Genomic DNA, 23,266 nt, shown 5'->3' on the forward strand with positions numbered 1-23,266 from the left:
GTGCTTACACATAGTGAATCTGATGTCTCACACAGCTTTTATTGCCACAGTGTGAGATTCTTAGCAGTGCTTAGTCCCAGCCCTGCAGCCTTTGAAATCCATAAAGTTTAACTCAAAGGGGTGCAGAGGAAGCAGATCCTGACACCTTTGGAGTGAATCTGCACAGACCTGTGCTATTTATCTTTTCTCTCCCTTTTGACTGGATTGTGAAATTCCTGCTAATTTCACTTGCCCTGCAAGTGCCAGCTAAAGCACGAGGCTAAACTCTCCCATTTTGCAGCACATTGACACAGGGAACAGGTATGAGGGTTGAGTTTTGCTTTTGCTGGTGCAGCCTTTGTTCTCAGTACCTAACCTGACCTTTTCCAACTAGCTATATAAAATACATGTGAAAGTCTTTACTTTCTTGGTCTGTTTCCAACATTATGTTCATAATTATCTTGAGCAGAGAATAAAGGCAAACTCTGTCCTTCCAATTCTACATTCAAAAAATAGGAGACAGATGTAATGGAATCTCAGAGGGAGGATTAACTTCGAGTTAACAGACCAGATACTCATATGGTATAAATTAACTTGGTTCTGGCTTTACACCAGTTGATTATAATGATTAACTGTTAATTTCTTAAGATTATTTGGGGGAAGTGATACTTTACATAGGACTTGAAAGAGGACAGCACAGTAAAACAGAAAGGGAAGACATTGATTAGGCAGGTAACAAACATGCTTTCATCTACCTATTCATTCCTTGGTAGTCTCAGCAGTACATAATGTCTCCTGGGAGGTTATGTGGAGTAGAGACGTGTGTAATTGCTTGTGTTTTCACTCCTTATTGATTATTCTTGCTGTGAGCATGAGAGGAAGAGATGGTGTAAAGGTTATGGTGTGCCAGTCTCCAAACACACTGGAACAGACACTCCAATCAGCAAAGGCTGTTTCAAATGCTAATTTGAAGTATAAGCCTTGATATACTTCTGTTGCTATTTTGCTTAGGATTTGTTATGTTGATATTGTTCCTTTCTTGTTTGATGTTTGCCTTGGTTGCTCTGTAGTAACTGATTGGCTTTCAAGATTCTGTTCCTTGAAGGCTTAAACTTCCTGATGATTTGAGGCAGAAGAGAAAGTCTGAACTGAAATAAGGACATTTTCTACATTGTCTTCTTGTCCTGAACAAGAAATCTAAAGGCTTTGCAGGAGGGAAGGGACTGAGGTTCCTCAGAGAAGAGCTGGCTCCAAAGCCCGTTGATGTTTTGGTGTGAACGGTGGTGGGCCTGTCACTGGTGTCCCAGCTGGGATGTAATCCATCTGCAGCAGGAGGGCTGGCAGCCTCTGGAGGGCAGTTCAGGCCACCTAAATCAGCAGTTGATTGTCCAGAAAATGCAAATTGTGAATGAGGTTTTATAAAAGCTTCAGTCTGGGTTTATGTCATCAGTTTTCTTGGGAGTGGTGGGATGACTTATCTTGTATGACAAATTCCTGTTCTCATCAGTTTGGGGCTGTTGATAGGAGCATCCTTAGCAACAACCAGTGGTGGATAACTAAACACAAGCTTCATTTCAATCCTTTCACTTCTTGCCTTCTGTAACCTCTCCCCTCCTAATGAGCACAAGTCAGTTCTTGGAGCACAGGAGCTGAATGAAGGGTCTCCTCCTGCAGTGAGCTCACTGTCAGAGGAGGGTGGCTCCACACAGTAGGAAAACTCTCACGCCTTATGTATTAGCCATAAAAGACAGGACTGCTGTTTTTCCTTTTCTCGTGGGTGTATTGTCATGGCACTGGTGCATTTAGGAGTTGTCCCTGGTTGCAGTGATGAGCTGGTTGGGCTCCACAAGTTTTGACTCTGAGCTGGCAATGGGCTGTGAGTATGTCCCAAGAGCCAAGCTGGAAAATCTCTTTTGTTTGAGTGTCTTCTTAGGGCTGTATGACACAAGCACCTGTATATGGTGGTCTTCCTCTTTTTTTGTGGTTCCCAAGAGTGTTATCCCTCAGATGTTAAATCACAGAATCAAAGAATGGTTTGGGTTGGAAGGGACCTTAAAGATCATCCAGTCCCAAGCCCCCTGCCAAAGGCAGGGATGCCTTCCACTAGACCAGGCTGCCCAAGGCCTTATCCAACTGGCCTTGAGCACTTCCAGGCTTGGGGCATCCTCAATCTCCCTGGGCAAACTTGTTCCAGTATCTCACCGCCTTCACCGTAAAGAATTTCTTCCTAATACCAAACCCAAATTTCCCTTCTTTCAGTCTGTACCCATTACTCCTTGTCCTGTCACCACAGTTCCTGACAAAGGCTCCCTCTCCTTGTAGGTCCCCTTCAGATACTGGAAGGTTCCTGTGAGGCCTCCACAGAACCTTCTTTTCTCCAGGCTGAGCAGCCCCAGCTCTCCCAGCCTGTCTCCCCAGGGAAGGTGTTCCAGTCCTCTTACCAACCCCATGGCCTCCTGGACTTGCTCCAACAGCCCCATGTCCTTCTGATGTTGGGGGCATCAGAACTGGCTGCAGCACTTCTGGTGGGGTCTCAGCAGAGCAGAGGGGCAGAATCCCCTCCCTCGAGCTGCTGGCCACGCTGCTTTGGATGCAGCCCAGAATTTGGCTGGGTTTTGGACTGTGAAGTCAAACAAAGGTGTAAGGTGCAAGAGGAATGAATGGTCTTTGCAAGGAAAATTTGTGTCTGTTCTTGTATCTGCTTTATGCTGTATCTCTGAAGTCCAATAATGTCACTGAATATAGTAAAAATAGCCTGATGCTCATTTAAAAGGCATTTTGTATTCACCCTAATAACACTGATCATGATGTGCTAATTGGCTGTTAATTGATATGATAAATACTATTATTATGAGATTTATTCTAATTCAACATTAATTAATGTACTGTTGCTTTTGAGTGTTATTTATTCATGGCAGTCAGTAGGAATAGGGAGAAAATGCTTGACTAACACACTCCAGCAAAACTACAAATAATTGAGATTTGTCTCCCAGGAATGCTACCATTTTCATAATTAGAATAGTCAGAAAAGCAAGCTTGTTAGAGAGATGATTGGCCTGCCTAGATAAGTATTGTAGTAAATTAAGTTTAGTGTGTGTTGCAAGTGCAGTATAGTGGAATCTGATAATTAGTCGGTCATTTGCAAATCATAAAAATGGTTTCAGTAATGACTCAATACTGACTGCAAGATAGAACAAATTTTTTGTTTGAAATATGGTAGGCTGCTTCAAACCAATGCTGCCTGCTTTTGCTAGAAATTTAGTGAATAGGAGTGTGCTGCTGCTGCACACACACGTACACGGACCCTGAAAGTTGATTTGGAACAGTTCTGTGTTATCCCAACTGCTTTTGCACGTTTTGTGGTACAAAAAATTTCTGTCCTTGATCTCAAGGTTTTTATATTTTTTCATTTACAATGAATTCTGCAAATCAGGTGAAAAAAGACATATTCACCGAATTTCCTGGTGCAGGGTGTCCTTCTGGATTTGTTTAATGGATGATGTCTGCCCCAATGGAAGTGGTGCATGCAGCACGAATGTAGCTGTAGCAGGAGGATGACAAAGCTGGGATGGAAATGTTTTCTTTTAAATTCCAAAACAGAGAAATATCTTCTGGATTTTTTCCCCTTGGGATAAAATAGAAAAAATCATCTTCTTATGATCCAGCTGTGAATATGAAACGGTTCTACCTGTGTCCTCTATCTTTCTACCTTTCTTCTTCCATGCCCTTCATTTTTCTGTTCATGAACAGCAGAACTGAACCTACATCTGTAATTACAGTGAGTTTCCCTTTTTATATAAATTCTGCAGGGATGCAGAGCCGCTCACAAACTCACTGTAGAGAAACTTCAGTGATCTCGTGAAGGGAATTTCCATCTGTAAGCAGTGACTCTTCTCCTCTGACTGCCATAAGTTGATGCTGTCACCCTCTGAAATGATTAAAGAAGACTGAAAATACCCACATCAGCAGCTCCTTTGTTCCAAGCCAGGGCTTCTTCTCAGCATGGAAAACATTACTGAAATCTGTCTCTTTAATGTTAAATGCAGTAGCCACTGAGTGCTTCTAAATTATGTCTCACTGCTTGCCTCCTACCTTGCATTGATTTTTTGCTTATGGGTTACTGATCATATGAAGTTACACAGGATCATAAATTGCTCCTGTAGTTCTTGATAGAGTCTGAGACTGAAAAGTAGTAGAACAGGGTTGTTGAGATAAAACATTGCTGCCAAAAAATTGAATATCCACTCTTCAATAGCAGCGTGATTTCGGAAATTTTTTCCAAAGTGCTCAATGCTAACTCAGAGATAAAAAGTACAGGTAACAGCAATTTTAAGGAAATCTACAGAACAAACTAGCAATACTCCTTTAATTCTGTAAATCATAACCATCCCTTTCAAATCCCCATGCCTGGGGACAGGTGTGCAGAAGATCATCTCCACTGATTTCACCTCTCCTACTTTGCTAAGCAAGTTAAAACCCACTAGGAGAAGCCAAACCTTGACCAGTCATGGTAATGATCTTCCTCAGGAGCTTGGTTTGCTTCCCTAGAGCCCCTCATGGACCTGGGCAGTGGATGTGCTGGGCTCAGTGGGCACTCAAGGTGCCGATTCCTTTTCATGGTAGATATCTTATTTACCAGAGGGTTCTTCTGCACAGTGAACAGACTAGTGACCAGTGGGCATTTTACATATACATAACTGTAATAATTTAAAAAACAATGTATATATACATATGTATGTAGTCAGTGCTCACCTAAAATCTTTCCTTTCAGTGAAGATCTCCACAAGGGCCACCATGGAAACAAGTGAATCATTTCTTCAACTGGAGGTGAAAATTGGCATCCCAAAGTTGGGGTTAATGTTGCTAAAGATAGTTTTCTAGGTTCTGGCATAGGAAAAATTGTCTTTTCATCTGACTGACACACGCTGTGCTTCAGAAGTTACCTCTCCTGTGCAAGGTGTCCTCAGTGGAGGGTCCTGCAGCAGGACAGACCATCCCCTCTGGAGTGATGCTCTTGCTGGATGGGACCACTGGGGCTTAGCTCCAGCGAGAGTTCTGGCTCAGGCCAGGAGAATGTTGCTGTTATCAAACCCTCAGACCGAGTCTTCTCATCAGGTCCTGATGGCTCTCTGGTAAACTGCTCAGTGACATTTTTTGTTGTTTTTATATAACTCCCAACTACTTCTATTACTAGGTCTGATACAAAATTTTTGTGTCCTAAATGAAAATGTTGTATTTATTTATTCGTTTTTGGTCTTGCCACCATTTGAACAAGGCAAACCTGTTTCTGCTCTAATCAAAATGGAAAACATTTTCAGATGAAAGCCAAGCCTGGAAATTCTCGACCTGCTGTGTTGTTGAGTTGTGAGCAATTGAAAAGGAGTTTATAGTGGAAATCTGAGTTCAGCAACTACACTCAGCTGGCTGCTGCAGAAATGGTCCCTGCCTCTTTGGAGCGATTATGTCTCATATTCCTGCTGTAATGACAGGGCTTCTGATTGCATTTATGGATGTAATAGCAGTAAATAGTGTGCTGAACTACACAGCAATAACTCTACTGATGTCCTCTATCCATTGACTCATGGATCAAGGCACAGTGTACACACGCAGCTGTGCTCAGATGAAGTCAGCAGCATCCAGGTATCTCTGTGCAGAGGAAATCTGTTGGACAGCCAGGACAATACCAAACTGAGAACAGAAGGTGATGGATTGATTAACAAAACATAAGATGGCTCACAAAATAGATTGAAAGATTGCTTTGTGCTGCTGGGGAAGTATGATGCCATTAATTAACAGTAGAGGTAAGAGATCAGCAGGCTGGCTCTGAGTTATATTGGGGGATGATTGAACATAATGTGGCATCACAACAAATGTGAAAATGATTGCACTGTCTTCATTATTCTGGCATTTAGTAATACGGCAACAGCTGAAGATTAAACCCTTAATTATGAGTATTGATTTCTCTTGGCACAGAAAGTACAAGTTAAAATTGCACTAGAGCTGAGATTCTCCTGTTATCTTCAGAAACAGGTACGAGTTTTCCTGCTAACACACTGATGCCAGGCTTTGAGCAGGAAGCAAAAAGGGCAGCTTTCATTTTTCTCAGTAAGGTTGTGAAAGACATTTGGTGACAGAGCAAAGTGCCATGGTTTGTTTTCAGTGGAGGATAGCACAATAAATACTCTTTGACACAAGGGCTGGAAGATGTTTGTTATGAGCTGGGTGTGCACTTCCCCTTCTGCTGAGGCTCCAGTTTCTCTGGAGCAAGGCCATGTGAGAAGTTGCTCTTCTATCCTCTGTTCCTATCGTGTAATGAAACAGCAAACTTTGAGGAAGCTTAAGGCAAGTCCTGCTTCAAGGCCAGAGCGGTTTCACCTGTGCCAGATGGCCACAAAGAGGATGTTTGTTTGCTCTTCCCACTGACTCACGTGCGCAAAGCAGTTTTGAGGGTAGAGCCGTGCTCCCAAGATGGAACTGTAACAATCATATTCTTCACGGGTTTTGTTTTACTTTGTGTTCACATTGTGGGGTTTTGATTATGGTTTACAAAGCGCTGATGGTTTCTGGTTTACTTTGTATTGACTTTGTGGGCTTTTTATTTGGGTTTGTAAAGCACTGATCTGTGTAAATGATCCTAGAAAAAGGGAATTCCCTAAACATGTAGGAAACTTCATTCAACAGGCAATACCCACACTCAGAGAAGCTTTCTAGGTGAGATGGAGTGCAGCTCCAGTTCCACTGAGACTGCCCCAAGTGCCATAGGAGATGGAAATTCTCTTGTGTTGGCTTGACTCATTTTTCTTGGAAAGGCAGGCGATGGAATGTTGAGAGGTGGCAAGTGTAGTGAAGGCTTGGGAAGTGCTGCAGAGGAGAGAATCCACCCATGAATCCTCTGCACCTGGTGGGTGAGAAGAAGGTGATTTTGACAGCTGCTTTTTGCAGGACTGTATTGACTGAGGGTGGAGGCCAGTGGAATCAGCAGCTGGATTGAGCCTTAGTGCACGGGGAGAAGGCAGTGTCGTGATGCACTGAAGGAGCTGTCAAATCCAAGCACTTCCTTAAAATGCTTTTAGATTTGTATCACCAGTGAATGGTAGGATGTTGAGTGAAATCCCCTGATGCGTTTTCTGCGTATCCTGTCCCAACAGCCAGCAGAGGATGCGCTCCTACCTGAGGCAGGTCATTAATATGCCAGCACTGACATGATGTGCTGGGCTTTGGTCTGCACAAGTTTTACAGAAGTGAAGTGGCTGGAGTTATTCAGGTCTTGACATTGTTCATACAGATCTGAGGTCCTACTGTTGCTTTTAGTAAGCAGATCCTCAATTGAATGTTTCCTGCCCATTTCATCTTTGCAAACCAGGCTGATTCTTTATCAGTGGTCTGCAAAACAGAGGGTGCTAAGCAGCCATGAGCTAAAACCAGGGAAGTGACAGTATAGAGCAAAGTAGCAGATGGTCTGATGGAAAAAGTGTAACATTCTTCCTTCGTGAAACTCCAAGCAGCCAAGAATAGGATTATATTTAAAAAGCCATAATAATATGGAGGTGGTAAATGCAGGTATAAAACTCTAAACCTAAAAGAGAAGGAAGGAACAGGCGCATGAAAAAAAAAAAGGTTAGAGAAGGAAAACAGCAGAGAGCAAAATAAGTCACTGCAGGAATTTATTAGAGAAAACTGATGCAGTGAGGTGGCATTTCAGGTGAAAATTTGAGAGGATTTTGTTCTCAGTAATTGCTAGATAAATGATAGTGTAGGTATTGAAAGCAAGTTAGATTAAAATAAAAGACCCACTATATGACTATTTTAAATTCCCCTCACCTTCTGCATATCATTGCAGAAAGCCACTGATTTCGGAAGGGAGGTTATCCAAAAATGTAGTGAAAACCACTAAAAATATTTGAGTCCATTGATGGGAATCATCAGCTTGAAATCAAAGCAGTTTAAAAGAAAAACGGCTTGTTTTTGAAATTGCAATTGCCCTTCATTCCCCTGTCAGTTCTCTTCGCAAGCACATTTTCTTTCTCTCACAGTGCCTTTTTGTCCCCGTCACTGTGCAGAAACCCTAAGCATGTGTGTGGTGAAGCTCATCAGCTGCACAGGAGAAGCAGTAGAACTGGGCATAGGCTAATGGCCATAATAAACAAACTGAAAATTATAGAATAAATTAAATTCAAGCTTTCTTTCTAATATTTTAATATTCATCTGAGTCTTACTGAACCAGTGGTGGAGGGTATTTTAAAGAAATACCATTTAAGTTGTTTGAGTTCCCCTGTAAAGTTAAGAGTGACTTATGGGGCTTGGAATTTCCTAATGTCTGGTCTGAATACAGCTGGGGCAATAAAGTTGCACTAATTTATGAGCAGTACTACTGCAGAGGGATGTTCCTTGAGGGGCTGTGGACAGGAAGGGTCTGCTCTCTGGGGCAGGGGGCCTCTGGGGCTTCATAGGCTCTTTGGTGTTCTGGATCTGTGTGTGTTCCTGGACAGGGATGGAGCTGCCTTTTAGCCTTTTACATAGTCCAGCAAAGAGCCTAATGCTTGGCACAAGGTAGCCCTGTGACATGTGCAGCTGTCCTGGGGCTCCAGGATGGGAAGAATGGACTCTGACTTAAAGAAGTGTGCTAGGGAAGCACTGCTGAGGAGACACTTGAAGGGAGAGTTGGGGGAGATGTTGAAACCATTCCCTTCTGAGATGTGCTGCTCCCATGTTGCAGCAGGATCTCTCTCTCGTGGTTGTCTAAAAGGAGTGTTTCAATTACTCAAGGGCATTTCAGTACAATTAAGGGGATTGTTTGATCACCTAAACAGCGCTCTGCAAACATTCAGTTGGTCTGGTTTTTCCAAGTTTATACTACTCCCTTGAATAAGAAGATGCACAGGAAGGATTAGGCAAAGGTCTTTTTTCTGTGTCCAGCATTTGTTTTGTAATTATTACATTTGGAAAAAAAGAAAGCTTTTGATACTGTTTACTTTTATCAACATATGTTTCCAGTTTCAAAAACCTGGGGAAAAGTGTCTTTCTCTTACTCTCGCTTCTCACTTGGCAAATGTCTTCTTTGTTGCTCCTTACATCCGATCAAACAGACTGAGCATGTGCTTTTAATAACTGCAGGAGATGTTTTGGAAGGTGCAGTGGGCTTTGTAGCTGTCTGATAACTGAGCCCAGAACAGCCTCAAATTTGTCCTGCAGCCTAGAGCAAGTGTCTCCACTGTCTGCAAAAGGAGTCTTGAGGTGGTGGGGACGTGGAGGTGAGAGGAGAAAGGGGCATCACAAAAGGCACTAAGTGCAGAAACTGGGTAACAGCTCAGATCTTAGGAATTTGAAAATTGTACCCCTGGCAGGGGGGATGTACACCAAGTAATTCTTAAGACAATGCTATTCCTTTCATTTAAAAAAGGAATAAAGTTAAAATATGCAAGAGGAACATTTGGGCAGGAGGAATTTTTTTGGCTTTGAGGTACTTTCCTTCTTTGTCTGCTAATATTCAAAATTTCAGGTTCTTTTTTTGTTGTTTTTGAGAAAGGTCCTTGCAAGGTCAGAGCACTGAAGAATGGTGTTGTTTCACTGAAGAACGAATGTTAGGTTTTGGATAAAATGGTGGTTTTCTTACATTGTGTTCAGGTTTTTGAATTGCAGAGTGGGTACACAAACCAAAACCAAGGCACTTTAAATTCCTTATTAGAAATGTCCCTCCAGCTCTTCAGTTTATCAGCACATCCTGTCTGAACCTCACACTGTGGTGTTTGCTTTAGAAAAGGAAGACCAGCAATTACTCTGTTCAAATAAAAATGAACAGGAATTTTAAATAGTACTGGAAGACCCCCCCATGAAGAAGTGAAGATTTGCAGGTTGCATTTAAATGCTCCAGGGCACATCTGCTGCTACAAATAAATGCTATCAGTCGGTAATCCTCAGCAGCTGTTCAGTAGCAGAGTTCCCCCAGCTTCTCAGCAGAGCTGTGCTGATCATGGGAACGAGCAGCTTTGGCTCAACAGGCAGTTTCCTTCTGTGGGAATGCCAGCCTTGTCGTTGTTTGAGTACTTCAGACGCTGCTTACAAACTTGGAGGTGATTCCTTTGAAGGTTCAAATGTCTGTGCTCAGGTGGGGCTTGATCCAACTCATAAACACCCGGGTGTTTGTCCGTGCTCCTGCAGCCGTGTTCAGCATGAGGCCCACGGGCATGGGCTGCTGCCCAGGGGGTGATGGCCCTGTGTGGGGACAGAGGAGAGGGCTACAAACTGGATGGGACACAGGCTGGCACCCCTCATGAGTTCTCACCCTGCCTTACAAAGGGCTTTGAAGAAAGAGCCCTGGTGGAATGTGTACTGCTCTCTGCACCCCTGCCCCGTGGATACACTCAGAGATGTCCTGTGTTTTGTTTTTGAACAGGAAAAGCCAACAACAATGTACAGTGGGATGAGGACTCCGTAGAATACATGCCAGCCAACCCAGTCAGGATCGCATTTGTCTTGGTTGTTCATGGCAGAGCTTCTCGGCAGCTCCAGCGCATGTTTAAGGCTATTTACCATAAAGACCATTTTTATTACATTCATGTTGACAAGGTAATATATCACTGGTTATAAATTGCCTGTCTCACCATCTGTCAGTCTACCCATCTTTGTCATGTTCTTCATCTTCCTTTTACCTCTGCTGCATAAAGTGCACGTCACTTTTCGTCTCTCCATCTATTACGTGTTTGGAGCCTCTTTTTTTTTTCCTTGAATTTTCTTTCTTGTTATCTTCTTTATGTAACAGCCTTCATCTCTCCTTCTATGTCAATGAGTATCTCCCCTTGTCTCTCTGTTGAACATTCAGTTAGCAGTAATTGATAAGTTGTGCAGACTGAGGTGGTGGCCCATTGGATGGAGAGCTGACCTGAGGTGCCTTGGGCAAGAAACACACTGTGAAAGGGAGGTGGTAGCAGTCACCTCTTTACAAAAGCCCTTTGGGATCTACAGTGACAAATGGTGAATAAAGCTAATCACCCTGGTTAGTGATTACTGTAGTTGTAATAAAAAGTGTTAAACAAGGTTCTCTGTACATTTAGCAAAAGAAGGGTGTAGACCATAGTAAGTGAGGGCAAAGCAATGGCAGCACTCAGTGAGTCAAGAAGTAGGGTTGGCCTTTAGTGAATACAGGGAGAGTTAATTTTGGACAGAATAACTTGAATGTATTGCTCTTTTCTCCTGTGAAGCGATCCAATTACTTGCACCGGCAAGTGCTCCAGTTTGCCAGCCAGTACCCAAATGTGAGAGTCACCCCTTGGAGAATGGCCACTATCTGGGGAGGAGCGAGTCTTCTGACCACCTACCTGCAGACCATGAAGGACTTAATGGAGATGAGTGACTGGCCCTGGGATTTCTTCATTAACCTCAGTGCTGCCGACTATCCAATCAGGTACAATGAGTATTTTAAGAATGTACATGTTTTGTTCCTAAAGAAACTAAGTATGGCTGTAAGTCATGATGTGTCTGTGCTGCAAGGAGCAGAGGAGCAGTTTCTTTTGTTTTACAGCAGAAAACTCCTCTTGTGAGCTGGTGTCTGACAACCACACTTCAGCCAAGGATTCAGTCACCTGTCTGTACCTTGTGTGTCTTCCATTTGCCTGAGGGGGACTTGCACTGAGAGGCTGCTCTAGTTAGTCATTATTTCCAGCACAAGGGGCACCTGCAAGAGGGGATGAGTAAAGTGGCCAGAAGTGCTGGAGCTCAGCAAATGAATCCCAGGCATGGAGAGATTCCACCCTCCCGGGGCTCTGATTAACAGTTTGATTTGATGTCTCAGCAAGTGTTGAAGGTACTTCTCTCCCTTTTTTCAGTACTTTTTCTGTGGAGGATAATGGTTGTAGAAGTGACAAGTTGCTAGGAGTCAATTGTATCTTCAGCATCACTCGTTGCCTGAATATTCAGATGGCATCAGGCAAAGAATTTCACACACCATCACATGCTAAGGCTTGTGATTTTGAGTGAAATTATACTCTTTCTGGATTTACATCACCCAGGCCTCAGAGCTGCATTCTGTAATTTTGCCACATTGTGCAAAGGTAGATCGTCTGTAAAAAAACCCAAACCCAAACAAACAAAAAAAACAACAACAAAAAAACCCACCCGAAAACCCCCAAGTGTCCTTAAACCGTTTTTAGGTTTAGGCTCTAAGAGTTAGTAAGAAGCAGGAAACATGAAATTCTCCTTGTGGCTTCTGTTTCCCTCTGTGCTGAAATGAATCAGTGAAAGGGGAAGTGACTTTCTTGGGTGATTGCCTGATGAGTGATGACACAACATGGTTTTAATACTCCTGCAAGAGAAATATGCTTCCACTGCTCAGGTTTCTCCAAGATCTCTCCCAAAGTATGAATCCCTTCCTGAAGGTGCTCCTTGGACAGAAATCACCACTGAAGTGAGCAATGACAAAACCCCTGAGGAAGGATTTTGTGAGGACTGACAAAAGGCTTTATTGCTGGTGCCCATTTCTAAGCACTCAGTGAAATGCAGCACATTTTGGGGAGAAAGATTAGAGCACTAGAGTTACTGAGACTGCCTTGATATTAAAACATGGGGATTTGAATTAAGAAATCACAGTACTTAAACACTTCTGGTGTCCAACAGGAAGAGAACTAATAATTTTGACATATCAACCTTGTTTATAAGGGAGAGTATGCAGTTTTCTGTATATCTGTTGAGTTTCAGGAAAAGCTAGCTTGTTATTCCCTATTATTCACTTTCCTGATGAGGAATGCTGCATTGATGCTAAAAAGTAGACTAATGCAAGACCATAAAGGAAGAGGTAGGTGATGGCACCGTGAATCAAACAAGATAAATTGTAGGAGAATGACTGCTGAAGGTCTGGTGTGGTTACAGACTGGTGCCAGCAGGCGTGTCCAGTCATCCCGTGGTGTTGAGTCCACCCTGGCCACCGTGTAACGCTGAGGCCGTGACCTGGGGCAGTCTGAACTGTTCCTAGCTCCCTGTGGAACAAGTCAAACCACAGAGCACGTGGGGTTGGTGGCTGGCAGACCTGGCCACCAGCGAGCACAGGCTTTGTGGAGCAGACTGCAGTTGGTTCAGTGTTCGTGGGTGTAATAATGCCAGGCTGCCTTGCACTCATCCCAGCCCTGCACGAGTGCCATCCAGCTGCAGCCATTCCAGGCACTTGTTTCTTCAGAGGGGCCGTTCTTGGAGTTCTGTGAGTGCTTCCCCCCTGCTCTCAGAGCCCTGTGCTGGGCTCCTGGTGGCTCTCGGCCCCCGGGCAGGGCTGGAGTGCTCCCTTCCCTTTCTGCCAAGCACTCTGTCACCAGAACTGAGGGGAACGTGCTTCCTCTTCACACCACGATGCACTTCAACACAAATTCAGAAAACTTTTTCAGTGCTGCAACTTCAATGGCAGTGACTTACAAGCAATGTTGAGTATTTTTTAAATACAGAATATTACTGCTGTAAACCCTGGAAAATCTTATCAAATATATATATGAGTCCATTTCATTTTCATGATGGAGGTGCCATAAATTATTATTATTTATAATCTTTAGGAAGGCATTACCTCCCTACATACCCCAGGGAGAGCTGATTGTTTTTCCAGGAAATAGTAAATAGGGTGTTTGAGGGATTCTTTTTGTTCTTTCGGACCCCATGCCATGATTTGTCAGATAATGGGCTAGGGGCACTTTACACTTCTCTCTGGTTAGTCATATTGCAGTGGGTTTTGCTGGGTTTCCCTGCATAAGAACATATGAATTTTGTGGATTAATAGTTTTTATCCAGAGCTGCTTCATATTAAGCTTTCGCTTCCCATCTGCCATTCCATCTGTAATACTGAAACCTTTACTACTTCTCTTCTGATAATAAAAGCTAATCCAGCCTTCTAAGTCAAAAAAACATACTCAATATGTGGGGTTAATACAATATGATGAAGCCTAAATCTGTCCAGGGAGTAGTCTGGTATGTTCACAGACTACAGCAGAATTGCCTGGAGCCTTTCATCCTTCAGAAGAGATGTCCAGAAGCAGATGTTAAGCATCATATGATATAAAGGCATGGGGGAAAATATTAGAACTATTCATTTTGTGAGGGAAACAATTAAAAATGTGTAAAATAAAACATATGCAAGCCAGGAAAATCCAGATACCCGTATTATTCCTCCTCATGCCTGAATGTTTTGTTTGTGGAGTCTGTAGGTCCAGCAGTAGCACAGAGGAGGTGTCCTAATCCATGTGCTTCTCCCTGTTACTGCAGTACAAGCCACTGGCAAGCAGTCTGGACATAAAGGTGCCTCCAACAAAAGCTCTGCATTTCCCTCTAATCATGAGGCAGTGTGCTATTTATTGGCCTGGGTGAAACAATGTGGTGCACTACCCAACCTTGACTTCATTCAGCTCTGTTAAACATTCTCAGCAGGAAAAGGAGGGATGGAATGGCTAAGGACAAACCTCCACAAGCAGCTCAGAGGTGGGAGGTTGTGTGACTGCCCCCCCTTTTGCTTGGGCTGGTGAACAAAAAAGGAACACATACCTACAGGGTTCTCAAGAAATCATCTCTCATAGTCATTGCATTCATAAAGAAGTGAAAGAAAACAGCACCTTCCTTCCTTTTCCTTGACTTTTTAAATTTTAGTGGTATTTTTTCATAATTTAAAATCTTTTCTTTTGAGAGCCTCTTTCAAGACCATGTGAGAAAGCTATTGATGTCTTCAGCCTCTTACTTTACATGGGTATCTATTTGCATTATTTATTGTCTCTGACAAACAGCATAAAGTAGTCAACCTTATGTTCAGGGACTGAAATTTCACTCCCAACAAGGTGAACTGTGGTAGAGCATCTATTCATGCTGAATGTTTAATGTGATTGCAGGAGTCCTTGGATAATGTGGCAGGTGAAGTGTTGCACCACTTAAATTAAGAAGTTTAATGAGATCGTTTAACAGTGAATGTCATGTCAGTGCTTACCTGGCCACAGAGCTTGTATAAAGAATAAACATAATGAAACATTTGAACTATTTATAATTTACAGTAAATCGCTGAGCCTCAATCACCAAAGGGATCACCAAATATAATTGCCAGCTAATGCTTGGTCTTCAATAAAGGTCAAGCAAAATTATTAGCAGAAGCCTGGGGAGTGCTTCAGAATAGTAAGAAAATAAAGTGTCTTCTTGATGGAGCCAGGAATGCAGATACAACTGCATTTTCCATTATGGGCAATCAGGTATAACAAAGGAACTTAAACCCAGTGAAACTGCTTCTGTTTTGCTGCTTGACATTAATTTAGGATGAAGTTGCATAGCCCTGCCTTCCATAAAATCCTGTGTTCTGAAGACTCAGGTAAATAAGACACATTCAATAGAAGTTTTGGTCTGGCACTTGAATGAAATGTCTATCACAATACAAATAGCACCTGAGGTTCTACACTCTGCAGGGAGGAGATGGGATGATCTGACTGGGCCTGGTGCTTTAAACAGGTGCCAATATGGAGATTATCTTTGCCAATCAGAATAACACTCGGAAATTAAGAAAAGTGAGCTGGCAAATCGCTGTTGACTGACCTGAGCTCGCTTCGTGGTGTTGCCCTCTGTTGGTCGAGGTAACATTGGCTGATACAAAACCAAAGTGATGACTTCTCAGTGAGAGCCCTGGGCCAGAGAATATTTGCCAAGAGTGAAGAGGTGGGAGTGCAGGGAAGAGGTCGTCAGGTTTTCGTTCTTTTGGTAGCTGAAAATAATTACAACCAACAGATTTTAGAAAGAAGTTCAACCTTTGGAAAAAATGCTTCAGCACTTTTTCAAGTTATTTTTCAGGTGCTAGAACTACCTGGGAGATCATTTCCTTGTTTCTGCCACTGGCTCAGTTTCATCCCTTGCAAAGCATGGGTGACCACCACTCCATAGGAACTACATCAGGGATGATTTCTGTTCTGTCAGATTTACCGTGACCTGCCCCGATGTCACCTGTGATAAATGACACAACCTTTGGAGCAGGTGACTGGGAGAAAAAAGTGAGAGAATACAGTTTGCATGGAGTGGGTACACCAGACTGGAACTATCCAGCTGCTCTTGCAAAACATCTCCGCTTTTGCAGGCTTGAAATGCAATATTGGAAATACAGGAAAATCTCTTCTTAGAACTGAAACAAAGCACTTATATTCCACATACAGCACTCTAGCTTTGTGAGAAATGTCTGAGACCCAGTTGTGCCCTCTTGGTGGCTGTGAACTTAGAAATCCCAAAGCCAGCAGGGCTCATGAGAGCTGTGTCATGGCAAACAAGGTAAAAGCCATTGGCTCAGAAGGCAGTTCCACTTTCTCACTTCTCATCATTTTGACTTGACTTAATTTAACAGCTCTGTGTCTCACTGAGATTCAGACTTCAGAGCTGTCCTCTACAAATATCTCCTTCCTGGCACTACATAAATTGGTGCTGGACATGAAATCCTGGCTAAAGGATACTGACTTTCCAGGGCTGAATTTGAGCTTACACCCCATGCGAAGTGTTGCAGCACTGATCTGAAGGCCTTGCCACTAGAATAATGTACCAGGCACGAGGCAAATAGTACAGTGTTCTCTAAAGGGCCCTTTGGAATGCTGTCCTGGGCTGCAGCACTGCTCAGTCGCCTCCCTGCATCGAGATGGGAGTGCAGCACAGGTCGCTGTTGCACTACAACATCTGTTCAGATGCTGGCGCCTGAGGTTTTTATCTCAGGATTGTCACTGACACTGTCTGTGGTTTTGTTTGCTCGGAATATCTTTATCTGGCAAGCCAGATGTCAATCCACTCTTAATGCTTCACAGGGAATCTTCTTTCCTGTCCAAAAGGAACTTTATCAGTGTTCTTCTTCACTCTGCATTCTCTGAGAATTTCAGATTTGCTTCTATCTTTAATCCCTCAAATAACCTTTTCTCCTCTTCTTTCCTCACTTTGCTAGCACATTTGCTTGAGATTTATATATATTTTGAATGTTATCTTTTTGATCTGCTGTTCCATTTCTCTGTTTTGCTGTTAAATTATCAATGGTTGGCAAAGCAGTGGTTTGTGGGTTTTTTTGGTCCCAAATGGGTGGGGTGAAACGTGGAAATTATTGTGGCTTAAAAATTTTATTTACATCTGATGTTAACATAATGTTTTCTTCAAGCTGGCAAATGTTAGTGATGGGAGGCCCACCCTTTCTCTGTGCAGCCACAGCAGCCGAGGTTACTCCCTCTGCCCTCCCCTCCTGGATTTAAGGATTTAAAGCAGCTTTTGCTTTGGGGAACTGTGACATCTGCAGCTCATAGTAACTCTTCAGATATTTAGTACTTCTGAGATGTGCTCCATAGCCTCAGTCTAGCAGCAGAAATAAATGCACCCCAAACTGGAACTGGTTTGTCTATCCAGGCATCTTTACAGTGCCTGGAGAACAAAGATGCATCAATAAGGGACAGTTCTAGAATAGGATTTTTACTCAAAGTACCCTTGTACTTGGCAGCATCTTACCCTGTCGATTACAGTGCTAAACATGGAGCCCTTTATCTCTTCCTCTGAGAACTGAGACATCTGAGCCAGTGCCTGGACCCCTGGGGGAGCTGCCTGGCAGACGAAAGCCCCAGATGCCAAACCTGCAGTTTGACGGGCACTGCAGCCTCTGAGCCCACGTTGGGCTGCCTGGCTGGTGTCCCCTTCTCTTCTGGTTTGGCTCTGGGGCTGCTCACAGGGAGGTCCTCAAGCAAAGAGCCAAAGGGTTTTCATCTGTTTGCCATTTGCTTTCTGGATGTAATTTATTTTTTACTTATTTATGACTGAGAAAAATGTCTGTCTCCTAAAAGAGAGTTAAATGTGAGTCTTGCCTGGATTCATTCAGCATTCAGCCTGATCTGTACACAGTAACAGCACAAACGTTGTGATAACCATCATTTCCCAGGCTACAGTTGCATCTTCTGTCTTCGGGATGCTACAGCAATGCCTGCAACAGTATTTTTGTGAGGCGATGAGGTGGGGCAGAGGAAGGCACTGAGCAGTAGGAGGGATCTCACCAGCTCCGTAGTTCTCCTTCCCAGCTCCAGGGATATTTACCAAACCTGTTCTTCACTTACAGCTTGTCTTTGCAGACAAATGGTGTGGGGTGACCGAGTCAAGAAAAGAGTCCTTTGTGCAGAATGGCTCTTGTACCTTAAATCCATGGTTAGCAGAGTTCCCCACTAGCTGCCCCACACTGGCAAACCCTGCCCATGGTGTTCAGCTGCTCACTGCGCTCCTGGGCAGGGAGCTCCAGTGGGGTTTGAGCTCTGGTGGGATGTTGATCGTCAGGGAATTCCCAGGTGGGGCTTTCTCTCTTGTGTGCTCTCTCACAACTTTGCTCCGAGAGACTTTTACTGTGGATTAAGTGTGAGGTGGGTAACAAAAGCTGCAGAGAAACAGGTCCTTGTGATGCTTACCTGGATTTGTGAGCAGAAACGTTAATGTCTCTTCAACTCACTTGTGTTTTTTCTTTTTTTTTTTTTTTTTTTTTTTTCCCAGAAAGTTCAGTGAAATCATTGTCAATTCCAAAAGCTAAAAGTGCTTGAAAGAGGGAAACTTTCCTATTATGGCATTGCATTTTAAACCTGCTCTTCCTTCGTGGTCTCGCTGAATACTCTCAGGAAATTAAAAACCTGCTCAAATTGACATTAAGACACTCTTTTGTTTAGATTTCAGGATGCCACTTACAATAAAACAGCTGCAAAATAATATCTGGTGGCAGTTCAAAGTGAAGATAACACAACATGTGCTATTATACCTTTCCCAAGACACTCTTAAATAGTTGAGAACCAAAAGGCCATTAAAGGGTGAGCCAAAATGTTGTTCTGATTCAGTCCTTTAGTGGTGATACTGAAGTAGGAAGGAGAAGGAGAGATGAATAGATAAATTCTTCTCCTTGAAACTGTAAGAGTTGAATGGTATTTGAGGTTGAAGCTTTTTCAGCTCTCACAGCTCTGTAGACCAAATGCAGGATCTGTGAGCGTGTCCAGTGCTTCAGAGCTTGGGTGGTTCACAGGAGAGTAGGGCACCTCTGTGTGTGGTGTTCCTCATCTTCAGGGATGGGCTGCAGAATGTGTCTCTCTTGCTAAAGCTTCTTCTCATTTTTCTTTGTCGTCCTGACTAGTACTAAGTGGTCAAAACTTTGTGCCTTGAGATACTGTGGAAGCTTTGACCTGGTAGTGCAGAAATTGCAGACCTGCATTCTGCTGTGCAGTCCCAGCTAGAATCAGGGACTAGTTGGCTTTTACAGTTGCACCTTATTGCAGTTGAGTACTCTTCTGCTCGTCCTGCCCAGCACTACCAGAGCATTTGTGTGATACCTCTGAATCTCTCTGTATAAACAGCAGTGCTGAAAGCCCCTGACTGGCCCATCTGTAGTTCCAGGCTGATGGCAGGGGACGAGGCCCTAAATGGTTCATCGTAGCACATTCCACTCTGCTGCACGCAGTTTAATTATATCCATCACTCAGCATTACTTGATGAACCAGCTGTAGGCACGAGCATCCCTAGGCTTTCATCAGGATAATTGCACTCTTTGCCACATTAGGAACTGGTTCGGGGCCAAGTCTTTTCCAAATTCAGAGTCAGTCTTGGTTTAAAAGTTTGCTGCCCCAAAGTCACTTCTAGCAGGTCATCTTGCAACAATGCCTTCTTGGGGCAGCTGAAGGCTAAAAGGTCTATAAATCCTAATTGGTTATTTGTGTCACCTTCTGGCTTTAACTGGGGCAGCCCCAGATGTTTTAGCAGCGGCTCAGATCATTGTATTCTGCTGATGGGATGCACGGTGCCAGTCAGGTGCAAGGCAGCTTCCAGATGATCTCCATGGCAAGGGCTTGCAGGGACCGTGGCTCTGCTTGCTCTGAGGGTCAGTGTCATTGCTGAACCCCTGGGCAGCTGCTGTTGTGTAGGCACTGGAGCTGTTCCCGTGGGGCTCAAGTCATGTTGCAGTGGCAGCTGCAGAGCTACAGCTGAAGGCTAAAACACCCTGATCTTTCTTCTCTGTGGGAAACTGGTACATGTGGTGTGTCAAGAGATACCAGTGCTGGGTATCATCACAAAGTGCCTGCAGAATCATTTGTGAGCCATTGCAGCCCAGGAGGGGAGAGGCAGCTGGGACATGGCTCCAGGTCACAGCCTGTCCACTTGGCAGTGCCAGGGGATCACTGGTGGCAGACTGCCTAACTTAAGTTCACATGCCTTTTCTAGAGTCTTTTCTTGAGCTGAAGTGAACCACTGGTTCTCTTCTGAGGGAATAAGACTGTGTTGGTTGCAGCTCTGTTGAGCACAGCAGTGAGCAGGAACATCAGCCTCCCACCCTCCCAGCTGTTTTCTCAGCAGCCCAGTTACATCAGTTAGTGGATCTGTACATTCCCCTTGCAGACACCCTCTCTGCGTGTGCCTCATATCCCAGCTCTGCATTCTTCACTGACTTGCTCCAAAAACAGTCCCAACCAAGAGTAGGACAAGTCATCACCTGGCACAAATTGTCAAAATAAGATCACTGCTCAACCCAAATAAAGGTAACAAAATGTGACCTTCTGTTGTTAAAACCAATTAAGTTTCCTTCCATCAACTCTCAGTTCATTATCCCTTTCACCCCCCAGGCCCTGTTCTTCCATCTTTTCGGGCTTGGTGCAGAATTAATGTTAAATCCCATTAGCCTGACCCCGTTTTCCCTGTTTTCCCTTCTGGTCCTTTGAATTGATGCACTCCGACAGGTTGATTCAGCAGCTCAGGGATCAGAGGGAGTGGCAGGTCCAGGAGGAGCTTCAGGAAAGGCCTGGTTTGTAACAATTCACTTCACTTTTAATGGAGTTTGTGAAAGTGCCTCAGCAGCGGGGTCTCAGCGGGTGGGTGAGGAGCCCTGGGCTGCATCCCTGGCACAGAGAGCACCACAGGGACCTTGTGCCAGGGGAGTCCCAGCCCTGCTCCCTTGGGATCACTCCAGGAGACTGAAGCTGCTCGCTGGATGAGTGTATATTCCCTCTGGCCTTTTCCTTAGCAAGTGTGAGATGGGGAGAGCAGTTACCCAGCTCCATCTTTCCCTCTGCACCACAAGAGCCATCTGCTCTCAGGGCTGACACCTGAGGACACCGCAGGGTCTCTGCTGTGACAGGACAGCAGGACTGCACCCCCAGACTGACAGACTCCACCAGGCACAGCTCTGCCATGATCAGCAGGGTGAAGGAGGTTTCTTTCTTCCCACTTTCTTGGAAGAAAACGAGCATTTTTGATTATAATTGCTCAACAACTATCAAATCATTTTTCAACGGTTAGCAAATCATTTCTCTTACTGACTTGTACAAATAAAATTTCAGATGCATGTGGGAATGTATGAATTGGATGAAGTGAATGGTTGCTTTAAATATGAGCTCATATTTGATTTTAATTTCTTCTCTTTTTGCGCGAAACTCTTGATAATTTAATTTTAGACATGGTGAAGAAAACTGCTGAACATAAACTATGCCATGTAAAATATACATGGTATAAACAAACAAAAAGATCCTATTCAGCCCAATATCTAGATTTTTTTCTTTTTATACAAAGTCTCACTAATTTGAGTAATGAACTTGATCATTTCTGCAGCTCACTCCACTTGCTTATTTAATCAGTGATTATTGTTTTCATCAAAATGGGATGTATCGTGTAGGCAGATGAGGTTCTACATGAATATGCAGCAGCAGACAAACACTGGAAAAACACAAAGCAGTGAGCATCATTCTGTACTAAATAAAATCCCAGTGCTTTTATGAAGCTAAAATTATATCATGTTTAGTTTTAATAATTAAATATCCTTGGGTATTAGCAGCTGGTTATTCAAATATTTCAGTACTCTTCTTTTCAGATACTTTTCAGCAGATATTAAGTGGACTCAGATGTTTTTGTGAGATAGGATAATCCTGTCTGTCTTAACTCTTTGTAGTGCTGCATCCTCACAAGTGATATGCTGGCATCCACAGGACCGTGGCCCATCAAGAGGCCGTGGTAGTTAAATGTGGGAGTTTTCTGTGTTGATCCCTGCACTGAGGCAGTGGTTAGAAACAGAATGGTTTGTTGTTATAATAACAGGTAAAGGCAACTTCATGAAAAGTAAATTATCTTGGCAAATACTTTTCACCAGCTTTAGAAGTCATGCAGTAACTGGCAGCAATTACCTTTGCTGACACAATGGATGTGCCTTACAGAAAGAAATGGTTGCTCAGGAATTTTTCCTATGGAGAATTACCTGCCATGAGACAAGGCAAGGAAAGACAGAGCAGTTCTCAGACTGAGAGAGGAAGACAGTGCTGATTCTCATCTATTAACATGCTGTCACACATGGAACAACACATTTTCACAGCCTCTAAACTGGGAAACACCACAAAGCCTTTGTTATGATTTCCTGTAGCCTATTCCAGGAGCACAGAGCTGGCTTTATGCTCTGGCTTACACAAGCATGAACTGAGTGCACTGCACTGATTTTGGAGCATTACAGATATGAAAACAGAGTAAAGTCCTTTGCATAGTGCTTTATCAGTAGGAAAGAGGATAGAAGAAAGGGTTTTTTCATTGATTAAAGGACTTGCAAGAGGGAGCTTGACTCACTATTGAAGGTACTAAAAATACTTGAAGGAAGAAAATGTGGTTAATTTGTGTATTGGGTTCTTCAAAGATGCACTTTGGGCAGAAAGTGCATTTACCAATGTTTCTGTCACTCCATAGGTTTTTTGCCAGTAAGAGAAAGCTCTTATTGTCATAAAAGTTTTTAAATAGAAATATGCTGAAAAGAGAGATTTTTTTTTTTTTTTTTTTTTCCTTACAGGATTAAAACTAAGTAAATAACCTCATTAAATTTAGACATTCTGGGCATGAATCCTCTTTAGACGTGTCTCAGTGTAAATAGCAGTGTGGCTTGAAGCTGTGTAGGTAACCTCTTCAGGTGCACTGCTGCTTCCTGCTCACTGTCTGTCAAAATGATCATTTACGTCAAGGCTCAGCTTCCTTATTGATGGAAATGAAAAATGTGATAGACCTTTGACAGTGTGATATTAAAGCAGCCTTCCTGTGCCAAATTGTCAGCAGATAGTGTGTGTTCATTAGCTCCACACTCTGCATTCAATCAGTCCTTACACTCTTAATAGAAAAAGGTTAAAAATATTCACATTTGGACTTGTTGATGTCATCCACCTAACTGGTGCATTTTTACCATGAAAATCACAATTCTTTCCATTTATCCTAAGCACAGCTACCTTGGAAAGTTGCTGACTCAAGTGTTAGTGGCAGCTTTTCGTGGAAGGTCAGCTGAAGTGACTAAGAGGAACATTGGCCT

At 43.4% G+C, this 23,266-nt stretch overlaps 1 protein-coding gene across 4 annotated transcripts in view; it reads left to right on the forward strand.

The window, feature by feature from the left end:
• The window catches only part of XYLT1 (xylosyltransferase 1), a 169,091-nt gene that overhangs the window by 96,444 nt on the left and 49,381 nt on the right, over window positions 1-23,266 (forward strand). For all 4 annotated transcript variants that reach the window (XM_032125607.1, XM_032125609.1, XM_032125606.1 and 1 more), the window contains 2 exons: window positions 10,373-10,545; window positions 11,178-11,380. In XM_032125607.1, coding sequence (XP_031981498.1) covers window positions 10,373-10,545; window positions 11,178-11,380 — 376 coding nt within the window. The remainder of the gene's footprint in view (window positions 1-10,372; window positions 10,546-11,177; window positions 11,381-23,266) is intronic.

This window comes from Corvus moneduloides, chromosome 16, assembly GCF_009650955.1.
Source record: "Corvus moneduloides isolate bCorMon1 chromosome 16, bCorMon1.pri, whole genome shotgun sequence".
Taxonomy (NCBI): domain Eukaryota; kingdom Metazoa; phylum Chordata; class Aves; order Passeriformes; family Corvidae; genus Corvus; species Corvus moneduloides.